Source organism: Orycteropus afer, unplaced genomic scaffold (assembly GCF_000298275.1).
Source record: "Orycteropus afer afer isolate SDZICR_OR568_19922 unplaced genomic scaffold, OryAfe1.0 scaffold00012, whole genome shotgun sequence".
NCBI classification, from domain to species: Eukaryota; Metazoa; Chordata; class Mammalia; order Tubulidentata; family Orycteropodidae; genus Orycteropus; species Orycteropus afer.
In genome coordinates this window covers 3314286-3327379 of record NW_006921599.1, presented here as the reverse complement: position 1 = coordinate 3327379, position 13094 = coordinate 3314286, and the positions used below count along the sequence as shown (strand labels likewise).

Genomic DNA, 13094 nt, shown 5'->3' with positions numbered 1-13094 from the left:
TGAGTGAAGAAAAGCCTCTAGCTCCAGTGGGCTGGAAGCAGGAGACAGAGCTGAAGCCCAAGGTTGAGGGGCTTTAACCCAGCCCCTAGAGCCAGGCACTTTGAACTGGGACTTAAAGCCTCCCAACTGTAAGAGAATAAACTCCCGTTTGTTCAAGCCATCCCATTTGTGGTATATTCTTGTCAGAGCAGCACCAGGTAACCAGAACATACCACAAAGCCAATTCACATGAAGTAGAAGTGAAATGTATCTGTTAGCTCTTCCATTCTCGGTTTTTGTTTTTGCGCTGCAAAAGAATTTGTGCAGAAAACCAAAGTTAAGCAGTAGGCAAAACAAAGTTTATTGATACATTCTCAGAGACAAGAACAGACTTCCACTAAGAGCAGTAGGGAGCCCTGGGAGGGTTTAACATCTCTACTTTTATTTTATTTTGCTTCCTGGTACTGTTCTGAGCCCTCCCTTCATCCCTCCTTTTGGGGTGGCTTGACTGACACTTAGGGATTATATAACTCTTTGGGTTACTGTGCATGTTCCTTCCCAGATCCAGTTTGTTTGACTCAAAGTATAAAAGTAATCGCAATGCTAATTTATTATGATATTATAATGGATGTTAAGGTTAAGAGAGGGGGCCTCTTTTTCTCTAGTGCGCATGCTCTCTAGTGCATGCTTGGCAGCTTGGAATTGCTCTTATCGCTAGTGGCTTGGCCCGCAGTTAGCTTCTCTCACTGCAATTGGTTAGGACACTCTCCTCCGTTTCCCTTACACCTGGCTCTTCCTGTGGCCGTTTCCCTACACCTGTTCTTTCTTACTTACCTACCTACCCAGATTCCTACATTCTCCAAGCTGCTGAACCACTTCATCTCTGACACCAGCCATTCTCCCTCCCCTTCCTTAGCACTCCCTCCTGTTTGGGTTCAGCAATTCACAACATTTCACAGAACTTAGAACTATACTAACAGTTAAATGGTTTATTAAGGAAGTAATGGGGTACAACTTGGTATAAGGATTAGCAGGTTACAACTTAGGATCAGGAAGCATGTAGCTGAAGTCTCCTTTCTTCAGTGTAAGACATCTCTCTCTCTCTCAGCAAGACAGGCCTCCTCTTGGCCTCCTCAAGACAGACTCCTCTTGAACCTTCTGGGTTTGTAGCTGCTGGCTCTACTGGAGGGCCCCTCCTGGGCCTGTCGCCCACCTTCAGTGTTTAAGCTGCTGACTGATGGTACAGCTCGTTGATGAGGCTTCTTACTTCCTCTCTCTTTCTCTGCTTCTTCTTGCTTCTTTCTGTCTATAAAACCTCTGAGGGGCTGGCTGCTTAAAAACAAAAACTCCTTGTCACTTTCAAAGTATGCCCCCTCCCAGAGGAGTTCCACAAACTGATCAATCTCCTCTAAGTAGGCTACATTTTCTTCATCTACACAGTCCATTTACCAGTCCTTGCAAGGTGGATACTAATCACAGAGAGGCTGCAGCCCAAGGTCAGATAAAACATCAAGTTGTTCACAGTGTGTCCAGGAAATGTCAATCAGCCTGGACAAAAGCAACAAATCCTCTGGGGTTGAAAACCAGGGAAAAGGTAACTCCTCAGGGCACAGGGGAAAACTTCCTCAGGCTGTTTTCCAAAGAACCAAGGCAAAAGGCCATATAAAGGACTCATTTTACCACAATATCTGATAAACAAAATATATGTATACAGGCATAACTAATTTTATTGTGCTTTGCAGACAGTGTGTTTTTCACAAATTGAAGGTTTGTGGCAACTCTGCATCAGCAAGTCTATTGATGCCATTTTTCCAAAAGCATGTGCTCACTTCATGTCTCTGTCACATTTTGAGAATTCTCATTTCAAACCTTTTCATAATGCTCTTGCAGTCATAATAGTCTACAAAAACTGAAAAAAAAAAGACTTCCTGTCAAGTCAATTCTGACTCATAGCGACCCCTCCTTGGGTATCTGAGGTGGTATCTCTAAGGATGTAGATTGCCCGGTCTTCCTTCCAAGGAGTGGCTGGTGGGTTTGAACTGCCAGCCTTCTGGTCAGCAGTCAAGTGCCTTAGGCACTACACCACCAGAGCTCCTATAATACTCTGTGGTGTAGTGTAAACATAACTTATGTTCACTAGGAAAACAAAAAATTCATGGGACATGCTCTATTGCGATATTCACTTTACTGTGGTAGTCTAGAACCAAACCTGCAATATTGCAGGGTATGCCTGTATATTCTATCAAAAACACAATTCGGTATATAACTGAAAACCAACTGTTCACTCAGAAACTTAAAATATTTTTTCTCAATATTTAATCATTTAAATGTTTTTAAATACTACTTAAAAATAAAACTATTTGAATCAAAAACACTGAAATTCAGATGATCATGTTTATGCTTTTTAAAATTTACACTTCCAGACTGGTATCAAAAGCTACACTAACCTCAGGGAGAGCCAATGAAGTCGTTGGTTTGAAAAGATGCAGCTGTTTAGCTACTTGCATGAAATTTTACCAACATCAACAACTCATACTTTAGCTAAGCATTAAGTCATACATCAACTAAGATAGTTTCAGAAAAAAATACTTTTTTAAAAAATACCTCGGCACTTGCACATCAGTAAATGATCCCACAGCAGCAGACTGTCTCCTCCAAAATTCCTAAAATTGGAAAAAAGTTTGTTTCTAAAAAGTAGTTAGCAGTTACTCTGCCATGGGACAGATCCTCTTGCATCACAGAGAAGGCCCTCAACTAAAACAACTTACCACAACATCATTCTCAAGACATTGCAGAGACTGGATATCCTTCTCAACGTAGCTCAACTCACGAAGAATAAAACTTCGAAACTGCTGTAGTTTATTCCGTCTGAGATATGTCAAAGCAACAAATTTCATTGGGACTTTTTACATGTGACAAATGACACATTTAATTACATTCACTCATGACAAAGAGACCTCACAGTCTTTCTCTGACATTTGTTTTAAGAATGAGAGATGTCTCCCTTCTCTTCTTCCCTCCATTCCCTGCTTCCCCACACCCACCTAACAGGAAGCCAGTATGTTAAAATTCTTCTTAATAGGTAGGAATGGGGGAGGGATAGAAAAAAAGACAGTAGATTCCAGGGAAAAGGAAACTAAGGCAACTTCAGCCAGAGGTTGCCATGTCGCCTGGGGATCCCATGGCTTCCAACCTTCTGCAAGCTCCCATTTCTAGTCGTAAACCAGTCCTGAAAGGTGCAGTCTGAATTAAGCTAATAAATTCTTTTCCTACCTCCACATTTTAGTTCTAAAATATCTAACTACAATGTGGCCACCTGCCATATAATCTGCTTACTTGTTTGTCGGCTTATTGTCTGCCTTCTCCAATAGACCAAAACTTCCATGAAAGCAAAACGCTTGCACAACCGCTCTTGCTGGTCTCCAGACCTTGGAGGTCTGTGTTGCTGGGTGTGTATTTGTTGATTATGTGAATGAATATGCACCTCCTAGGAGCTCTGGTGGCTTAGTAGGTAAGGCATTTGGGTGCTAACCAGAAGATAAGCAGTTCAAACCCACCAGCTGCTCCACAGAAGGAAGATGAGACAATCTTTACTTCTGTAAAGATTTACAGCCTTGGAAACCCAATGGGGGTTGCAATAAATTGGAATAGACTCAATGGCAGTGGGTAAAAGGTTAAGGGAGGGGAGGTCTTGGGTGGTGCAAATGGTTAATGCTCTGGGCTAATAAATCAAAAGGCTGGAGGGAGGAGTCCAACCTGAGGTACCTGGGGGTGGGGAGAGGAAGCCTGGCAATCTTTGGAAAAATCAGTCACCTAAAACTCTATTGAGCAGAGTTTTGCTTTGACACACATGGCATCAACCAGAAGGATTCAACTCAGTGGCAACTTTTTTTTTTTCTTGAAAGGGCAGGGCAATTCCACAAATCCAATGTCATTCACAGGATTTTCTTTTTTTTAATTGTAATTTAGGCGAAAGTTTACAGAGCAAATTCATTTTTCCATACAACAGCTCTCATACACTTCGTCTCATGACATTGACTGTAATTTCCCACAATGCGACAGCTCCCCTCCCTCTTCCTCCCCATAGTTACCTCTTCCCAGTGTCCTTCCCTCCCATGCACTCCTGCCTGCCTCCCCAGCTGCCTCCCTGTGCATACACAGCCCTTCTATGCTCCCATGATTGATCTCTCCAAGGAGTGTATCTACCTAATGTTCAGCTCATATGCCTGTCTTTTGTTTGGCTGGAAGCTACAGGAGTGGGTTCAATTCCAGACCTGAAGGGCAGCTAGGGGCCATAGTCTCAGTGGTTCCATCAGACTTCATCAGACCAGCAAACCTGGTTCTTTTATTAAAAAAAAAAAAAAAATGATTTTAAGTTTTGCTTCACATTGTTCTCCCTCTCTATCCAGGATCTCCTACATAGATGCCCCTCCGAATGGTTGACAGGGGTAGCTGAGCACCATCTAGTTCTGGTCTCACAGGCATATAGGCCGAGGATTGCATGGTGTACCAGTCACCTGGACTAATTGTTTCCATGTATCTTTGGTTTTCTTCATTCTCACAGGAAGGTTTTTAAGAACCAAATGACATATTGCATATACAAAAGGGTTTGAAAAAAGTTATACAGTTCTGTTCAAATAATATGTTATGCCTTAACAAATTTTTTATTTCAGTTAAGCATACTGACACACCAACCTTTTCTTCCCTCTGTCATTTACAGGCCATTGTTTCCAATGAGGAACAATCTCTGTGCTCATCCTACCCCCATGCTTCTCCATTCCTTGAACTCGCCTTTCCCAAAACTCAACTTAAGAAGAATTTGCACTGTAACCTCTCTAGAATAATAATCATCACTATAGATACCTTTGCATCCACTCCAATCTCTCACCTGTCACAGCTCTCTCAAAGTTTGGCATCTGTACACTTTTCTACATGGTCAGAGAGGTGTGTGTGTGAGACATTTATGCATAAATATATACACACATATATACATATGTTGTTTTGTGCCACTGAGTGGATTCGACTCATAGCAACCCTGCAGGACAAAGCAGAACTGCCCTGTAGGGTTTTCCAGGCTGTAGTCTTCACAGGAGCAGGTCATCAGGTCTTTTCTCCTACAGAACCACTAGTGGTTTTGAACCACTCACCTTTTTGTTAGCAGCCAAGTGCTTAATCACTGCACCACCAGGGCTCCTTATATATACATACACACACATTGTTAGGTGCTGTCAAGTCAGTTCTGACTCATAGCGACCCTATGTACAAAAGAATGAAACACTGCCCAGTCCTCACAATTGTTGCTATGTCTGAGGCCATTTTTGCAGACACTGCGTTAATCCATCCCATTGACACACGTATACATACACACACACATATACAGAAAGAGAGAGTTTGTAACCATTTCCCATGGAGTCCACTCTGACTCATGGTGACCCCATGTGTCAGACTAAAACTGTGCTCCATAGGGTTTTTAATGGCTGATTTTTTGAAGTACATCAGCAGGTCTTTCTTCTGAGGCACCTCTGAGTGGATTCAATCTTGCAACCTTTCCATTAGCAGCCAAGCATTTGCACGACCCAGGAATGCCATATATATAGAAATGGAGACCCTTTAGTTCAACTGCTCGGTTTTTGTGGATAATGAAGTAGAAACCCAGATGGGGTAGTAAGTAACACATCAAACTTGTATCTTCTACAGGCTTTACCATTTCATGGCCCCAGCAGTCATTACTTAAATGACTGCTTGTAAGTCTAACACCTACACCTACATGAACTTGTTTTTTAAATCTAATACTTACCTGCACTGATGTATCTGCTTTAAAAGTTTTGTTAGGCAATCCGGTGCTTTTGTTCTACTTTTTGAAGAAAGTTGACTCCTTCTGTGTCTAAGCTAAACCACAACAACAATAACAAAATTACTGTGCTAGGTTAAACATAATACAAAAATCAGTGCATGCTTTATATTAAAAATGGCTGCCAACACATAATGATATTCATAGCAAACATGACCGCTAGAAAACTGTGGTAATAAGACATCATGCTACACACCTGTCACATATTAACACAGGTTCCATACAATAAAGAACAAGCTTCAACAGGAACGTTATTCATATTATCAATAATACATATATAGATTATGTATAAACAAATATGGACAAATTTCCATTGTAAATTGGCTCAATGGTATTGTAGACATAAAGAAGACTTTGAGGATCTTCCAATTTAGTTAAAAGAATGTTGGTTAGGATAAGATACTTATCTCAAATGTGCTAATGATAACTCATTACCTAAAACCAAAACCACACCCACTGCTGTTGAGTTGACTCTAACTCATGGCCAACAATATAGAACTGCCTCCACAGGGTTTCCGAGGCTGTAATCTCTATGGAAGCAGATTGCCAGGTCTGCAGACCCACTGGGTGGTCAAACTGCTGACCCTGCAGCCGAGTTAGCAGCCGAGCATTGCATCAGTGCATCACTATGTCCTTGACAACTCAATAGGGATTTACAATGAGTTACCGATGAGGAGCCTGAATATAGTTGATATTCATTTTGCAAGCAAGGTATCGGGGCATCCTATAGGCACAGAATCTCAAAGATGTGCGACCCCTCAGCAGAAACCCACCATGATCTACCTCCATCTTCATCCCAAACACCTCCCTTGTCCAGTTTCTTCTCTTCGCTCATTCTCCCTTCCTCCTTGCCTATCATGTGACCAATTCACTGCTTCCTGGTAGTTCAGCTGTCAGAGAATATTACCAATGCAGCCAAACTGTGACTCTGATTTCCATACAGCTTCACTTGGTCCTATTGTAGCAAATGGATATGGGGCCACTACCTCTCCTAAACCTCAAACATACAAATTCCAAAACCCACTGCTGTTGAGTTGGTTCCAACTTATGGGGTGACCCATGTATTCCAGAGTAGAACTGAGTTCCATGGGGTTTTCTTGGCTATAAACTTTATGGAACCAGATTGCCAGGCCTTTCTTCCACAGTGTAGGTGAGTGGGATCGAACCACCAACCTTTCAGTTAGCAGTCAAGTGCAAAGCATTTGCACCAATCAGGTACCTGTCTATGACACAAAGGAACTAAAATTAGTGATCACAGTCAAGACATATATACGTCCCCAAAAGATGCTGGAGCACCTTCACATATGAAGGTTAACAGTATTAATGAATAGTATAAACTTGTCACTTTAAAATCTTAAGAAGCTACTTTTCCATTTTTAATGGAACATTACCTCGTATTTCCTTTTCAGTACTTTAGTGACGTTTTCTAAGGTTGAGATGATGGCAGAACCATCCATGTTCTCTGGCATAGCTTCTAATGATGGGACAGAAATCCCCTCTGAACAACAAAGAGAGAATAAAGTGCTCACACAGGTTTACTCAGTCCATCACATGCCCAAAAGGAGGAATAGTCAGTCCATACCACAAATGTAAACCACAGAAGCCCCACTGGCTACACTCTGACTAGGACTACAGGAGGCCAACTTGGGCAAGAGTCCACATAGGGAGTAGCTCATGTTGCTTCTCACTGGAGAGTGCTTGGTTCAACCAAACCTTCTCTGTACTTCCTAGCACTTTTAATCACAGCAATTAGTGTTATGTCTAAGAAGGAGCTCGAGGTGTTAGAAGAGCTTTTGTTCTTTTTGTTTTCTTGACAGTAATTTTTTTGAAATGGACTATGGGAAAGTGAGGGAGTGAGTCATTATTTTATTAAATTTTCCATATTCATTTCTTACTTTTGTTTCAAAATAATGGTAGTGGGCCTTACTTAAATAGTGGGATTATGGATTTTAATTTTTAACCTTATAAATACAGGCAGCTTGGTTTACAAACAAGACGTGTTTCTAACTGTGGCTTTAAGTGGAATTTGTAGAGGAGTCAGAACAGACACATATGGTTCTTCCTTAGCCTTTCTTTAGTGCAAGAAAAGGCTGGAAGCCTTTTCAATAATTTAAAAGCTATATATGCAGCAAGTGAAGGTGATTGTGATGAAGAGTTTGTTGTGAGAAGTTGGTCTAATCTTTTAAAAGTGAGGGCAAATTCACATAACATTAAAGCAGGGCTTAAAGATGGCAGCCAACTGTACCACTTTCAATTTGTCTTGAAAATAATTCACTCTCACAAAAAAAAAAAAAAGGCTCTCAAAAGGGCTCACTACACTGCTTGAGTCTCACACTCCAGGGCTTCAACCCATAATTGTTCCCATTCTGATTATTGTCACGAATCACCCACATTGTAAAAAAGTTCAGGTCTGTCTGTTCCTGTCTCTCCTCCTCAGCCATGATAGACCCAGTTCAAACTGTATGAAAGGGCAAGTAGGAATTGTCTCTAAGTTGGATGTTCATAAAGAAGGAACTGCCTGTATATGAATATAGTATCATACAGATATAGTATAAGAGGCTTTGAGGAAGATGTAAGAGGTAAGGCATTTCTAATGGGGGTAACACGTCTAGGTGCCAGTCTTACAGTTTAACTAGACTTTTGGTCCATTCTAAGGGATTTACATGTATCAATTCAAGTAATCATCACAAAAATCATGTGAAGCAGGCACTACTGTTACCCACAGTTAACAGAGAGATACATAACATACATACTCTTAACCAGTGCCCTCTAAAGCTACCACAACCTCCACATTTGCATTTTCAGAACCCTGTGTTTCAATGATAAAGTGACATCATTCATTCAGAAGACCAGCCCCATATACACAAACATTTCAAGACCATCTTTTTAACTAACATAGGCAGTATACTCCTAACACAAAAATTAATTCATAACTCTCAACTAAATCAGAGATCTGTCATTTTAAATGGCCTTGGGATATGCAGGCTGCCATAAAGACAAAATAAGAAGCAGAAATCAAAAGGTTAGGAGGAGATCATGTTTGCTTTAATCTGAAACAACTTACTTATCTCTGAAAGGAAAAAATGTTTAGTTTTTAGAGCCCTGCAGCTAACGCCCTTGTAATTCACACTGGTACATTCAGTGCTTGCTGCATTTCTCAACAACCTCCTCCTTGAAATGCTGGTTAGGGGGCACTATGTTACCTGCCAAGTCACCTTCCTCCACCACTGAGGAAAGGGATCCTGGAGCACCATCATCTTCCACTTTTGACTGATTTGACGTCATAATACCACCAACTGATATGTCTAAAGGCAAAACAGGGCACACTGGTGACCACAGCCCTTCCTTTGATATACATTTGTCTTTTCACCAGTTAATATCTAATCTTGAGGAGCAGCAAGTGAAACATGTACCCTGTTAGTAATTAGTTATCACATGGCACTTTAATTAACAATCATAGACGTATCAAAGCAGAGTTTACTGATGCCTAAAAGAGGACACTGGGGAACAGGCATCCCTTTGATGAACTCAGTCATGTAGGAACACTGTGCCCAGCAAGGGACAGACTAAATCAAATGAAAAGCTGAAATGCTGGCTTCAAATGCAGTATTTCCAGGGTTCTGTACTAGATGGCAGGTTGGCCACATTTCCAGGCAGATCTGCCCCTGAAGCTCACCACATCACACTGGAGTGCACCACCTGCTGGTTGGACCCCAGTTCTTAAATGACACTGAGTTTCAGCTCTGTACTGAGGACCAGTTCATACCTGAGATCATCCTGGCTCTTCACTTGCTAAGGTGATTTTGATAGCCTCAAATGATAAAGTTTAAATATATACTCCCATTTGAATCTAGCATATTACTAAATATTTCGATTCAGGTGCTCATTTTCATCCCAAACATGCCCTCTGTCTACCCAGGCCCTTCTAATATTATCAATGGCACCTTCATTGTCAATATAAACCAACTGCCATTGAGTCAATTCCACCTGATGGCGACACATTCGTGGCAGAATAAAGCTATGCTCTATAGGTTTGTTTTCTTTTTCTTTTATAAATTGTATTTTTTGTGAAAATGTACACAGTGAGGGATATACCACTTCAAACAATTCTACATGTACAGTTCAGTAACTTTTTAAAATATTTTTCAAGAATGTGTAACCATTTCTGCTATCCCTTTCTAAATTATTCCACCATCATTAACATAAAGGCATTGTTCCCAAAGTTTCTCATCTAACCTTTTGTGGTACTGCTGTCAATTTGATCTCACGAAGATAAATCTTTGCAAGAGCACAATGCTCATGGCAGACACACTGTACTTATTAAGCTAATGTACTGTTTGCTGCAGAACAGACTTCCAAGAAAAGTTTTTGTTTGAGGTTTGAAGATTACCTGAGAGTAATAGTTTTAGGTATTCATCCAGCCTAAAAGGACCCAATGGACCCTGAATGGATTCCACTGAGAATTTGAAATTGTCTTCTGTTCACCCCCTGCCCTCTTTTAATCAGTATTTTTCTTCAAAATCTGATATCAAAATGTTTAGTTACTGTAGGCAGGCACCATTCAGCATAATTAACACCATTCACTATCTCATGGCCCAGAAAATAGATATTCACAGTAGCAATATTTCCTCCTCTGATTCCTGACTTTCCTTTCCTTGCTACTCCAGATGAATGGAGACATATTAAGACTCCAGTCACTATATAACAAACTAGGAGGTAGAACATAAGCACAAATAAACATTACAGGTAGTCCCCGATTTATAGTATATTCTAGTTATAACGAACTACACTTATGACCATCCACTGTTTCCTTTTTGTACATCTTATCATAGGGTTGTTTTGAGTTGGAACTGACTCAAAGTTAGTGCATTATCTTTAGTAATATGTACTACATACAATATTGTAGCATGTAATTTGCTGATGTTATCATTCTCATGCTAACACCCAAAGACACATAAATATCAGATTTATGACAATGTTGTTGTTAGGTCCTATGGAGTTGCTTCTGACTCCTAGGACCCTATGCACCTATGAGCAAAACCCTACCCAACCCTGCACCATCCTTACAATTGTTATCATGTTTGAGCCCACTGTTGCAGCTACTCAATCAATTCACCTCATTGAGGGTCTTCTCCTTTTTGCAGACACTCTACTCTACCCAACATGATATTCTTTCTCCAGAGATTGGTCCCTCCTGATAACATTTCCAAAGTATGCAAGATTAAGTTTCACCATCATCACTTCAAAGAAGCATCCTGCCTGGACTTCTTCCAAAACAGATTTCTTCATTCTTCTAACACTCCTTGGTATAGTCAATATTCTTCACCAACACCATAATTCAAATTTATCAATTCTTCTTCAGTCTTTTTATTCACAGTCCAGCTTTCATATGCATATGAGGCAACTGAAAATGCCATGGCTGGGTCAAGGGCACCTTAGTCCTCAAAGTGGCATTTTTGCTTTTTAAAACCTTACAGGGGTCTTTTGCAGCAGATTTACCCCAATACAGTATGTCATTTGATTTCCTGAGTGCTTCTCCCATGGGTGTGGATTATGGATCCAAGTAAAATGAAATCCGTGACAACGTCAATCTTTTCTCCATTTGTCATACTGCTTATTGGTCCAGTTGTGAAGAATGTTATTTTCCTTATGTCGAGGTGTAATCAAAACTGAAGGTTATATTCTGATTTTATCATAAAGTACTGCAGGTCATCTTCATTTTCAGCAAAGAAGGTTGTGTCATCTGCAATCACTGGTTCTTAATGAGTCTTCCTCCAATACTGAGGAAGATGCATCCTTCTTTTATAGTCCATTTTCTTCGATTATTTGCTCAGCATACAGATTGAATGAGTATGGGGCAAGGACACAACCTGACACACACTCTTCCTGATTTTAAACTATGCAATATCATCTTGTCCTGCTTGAACAACTGCCACTTGGGTCTATGTACAGGTTCTGCTGTTTTTGTCATGTGCCGTCGAGTCAGCCCTGACTCATAGCAACCCCTCCTTGGGTTTCTAAGGCAGTATCACTACGGAAGTAGATTGCCCCATCTTCCTTCCAAGGAGTGGCTAGTGGGTTTGGACCACCAGCCTTCTGGTTAGCAGTCAAGTGCCTTAGGCACTATGACACCACAGGTTCCACAGGAGCATAATTAACTGTTCTGGAACTGCAATTCTTCACAGGATTATCCATAATTTCTTACAATCTACATAGTTGAATGCCTTTGCATAGTCAATAAAACACAGGTCTGGTATTCTCTGCTTTCAGCCAAGAACCATCTGAAATCACCAATGATATCCCTCATTCCAAGGCCTATTCTAAATCTTGAATTCCTGCAAGTTCCGTCAATTTACTGCTGCAACCGCTTTTTAATTATCTCCAGCAAAACTTTGTGTGTGATTTTAATTATACTGTTCAATAATTTCCACATTTTGTTGGATCATTTTTCATTGGAATGGAAACAAATATGGATCTAAACCAGTCAGTTGATCAGGTAATTGTCTTCCAGATTACGTCTTTCATATAAAGATCAGATTTATAAAGATACTGATAATAAAAGATAATAATGAAAACTGTTTTTTAAAAAAAAAAAAAAACATTAGAATTCGACTTATGATGGAGCTGTAGGAATGGAACCCTGTCATACACGAAGAATACCAGTATTATTTAAATTGACTAAGCTGTCCTGTGAGATCACGACCCTAAAACGTCTAAAGCAAAAAAACAAAACAAAAAATCCATGAGAAATTAATTTGCATACAAGAAGCATCAATAGCTGATTATTCAGAAGCAGAATACCAATCCTTTATTCCACCTCTGATATAGTGCTGGTGAAGTATGGAAGGCACTCAGATTATGACTAGGGAAGAGCTGCCTTCTCAGAGTAGAGTCAACGTAAATGACATGAATGGTTAATAAAGCTTTTGGGCCCTTCATTTGCTGATGTGGCATGACTTAAAATAACAAACAGCTGCAAAAATCCATTAGTAATTAGAACACAAAATATGCAAAAGCATGAATCAAGCTCCAATGAGAGACATTTACTTTGTCTGTTCTGTTCACTACAATGTCCTCTGCAACTAGAAAAGTGACAGGCACATAGGAAACATTCAATAAACATTTGTTAAATGAACGTGGGAATGCTACAGAATACCCAAGCTCCTGCGAAAAAAAGATACTCGATATCTCAAGAGAGTCTCAGTAGAACAGATAAGGATTTATCCTAATTTTTTAAACAAGTGGTGAAGGTAGAGCTTGTCTT

At 40.3% G+C, this 13094-nt stretch overlaps 1 protein-coding gene across 1 annotated transcript in view; it reads right to left on the bottom strand.

The window, feature by feature from the left end:
• Positions 1–253: 253 nt before the first annotated feature.
• Positions 254–13094, bottom strand: part of SYCP2L (synaptonemal complex protein 2 like) — a 91707-nt gene continuing 78866 nt past the window's right edge. Inside the window, exons 23-28 of the mRNA XM_007952218.1 lie at positions 9034–9135; positions 7222–7328; positions 5777–5868; positions 2748–2847; positions 2592–2642; positions 254–286 (exon numbers count right to left, since the gene is read on the bottom strand). Coding sequence (XP_007950409.1) covers positions 254–286; positions 2592–2642; positions 2748–2847; positions 5777–5868; positions 7222–7328; positions 9034–9135 — 485 coding nt within the window. The remainder of the gene's footprint in view (positions 287–2591; positions 2643–2747; positions 2848–5776; positions 5869–7221; positions 7329–9033; positions 9136–13094) is intronic.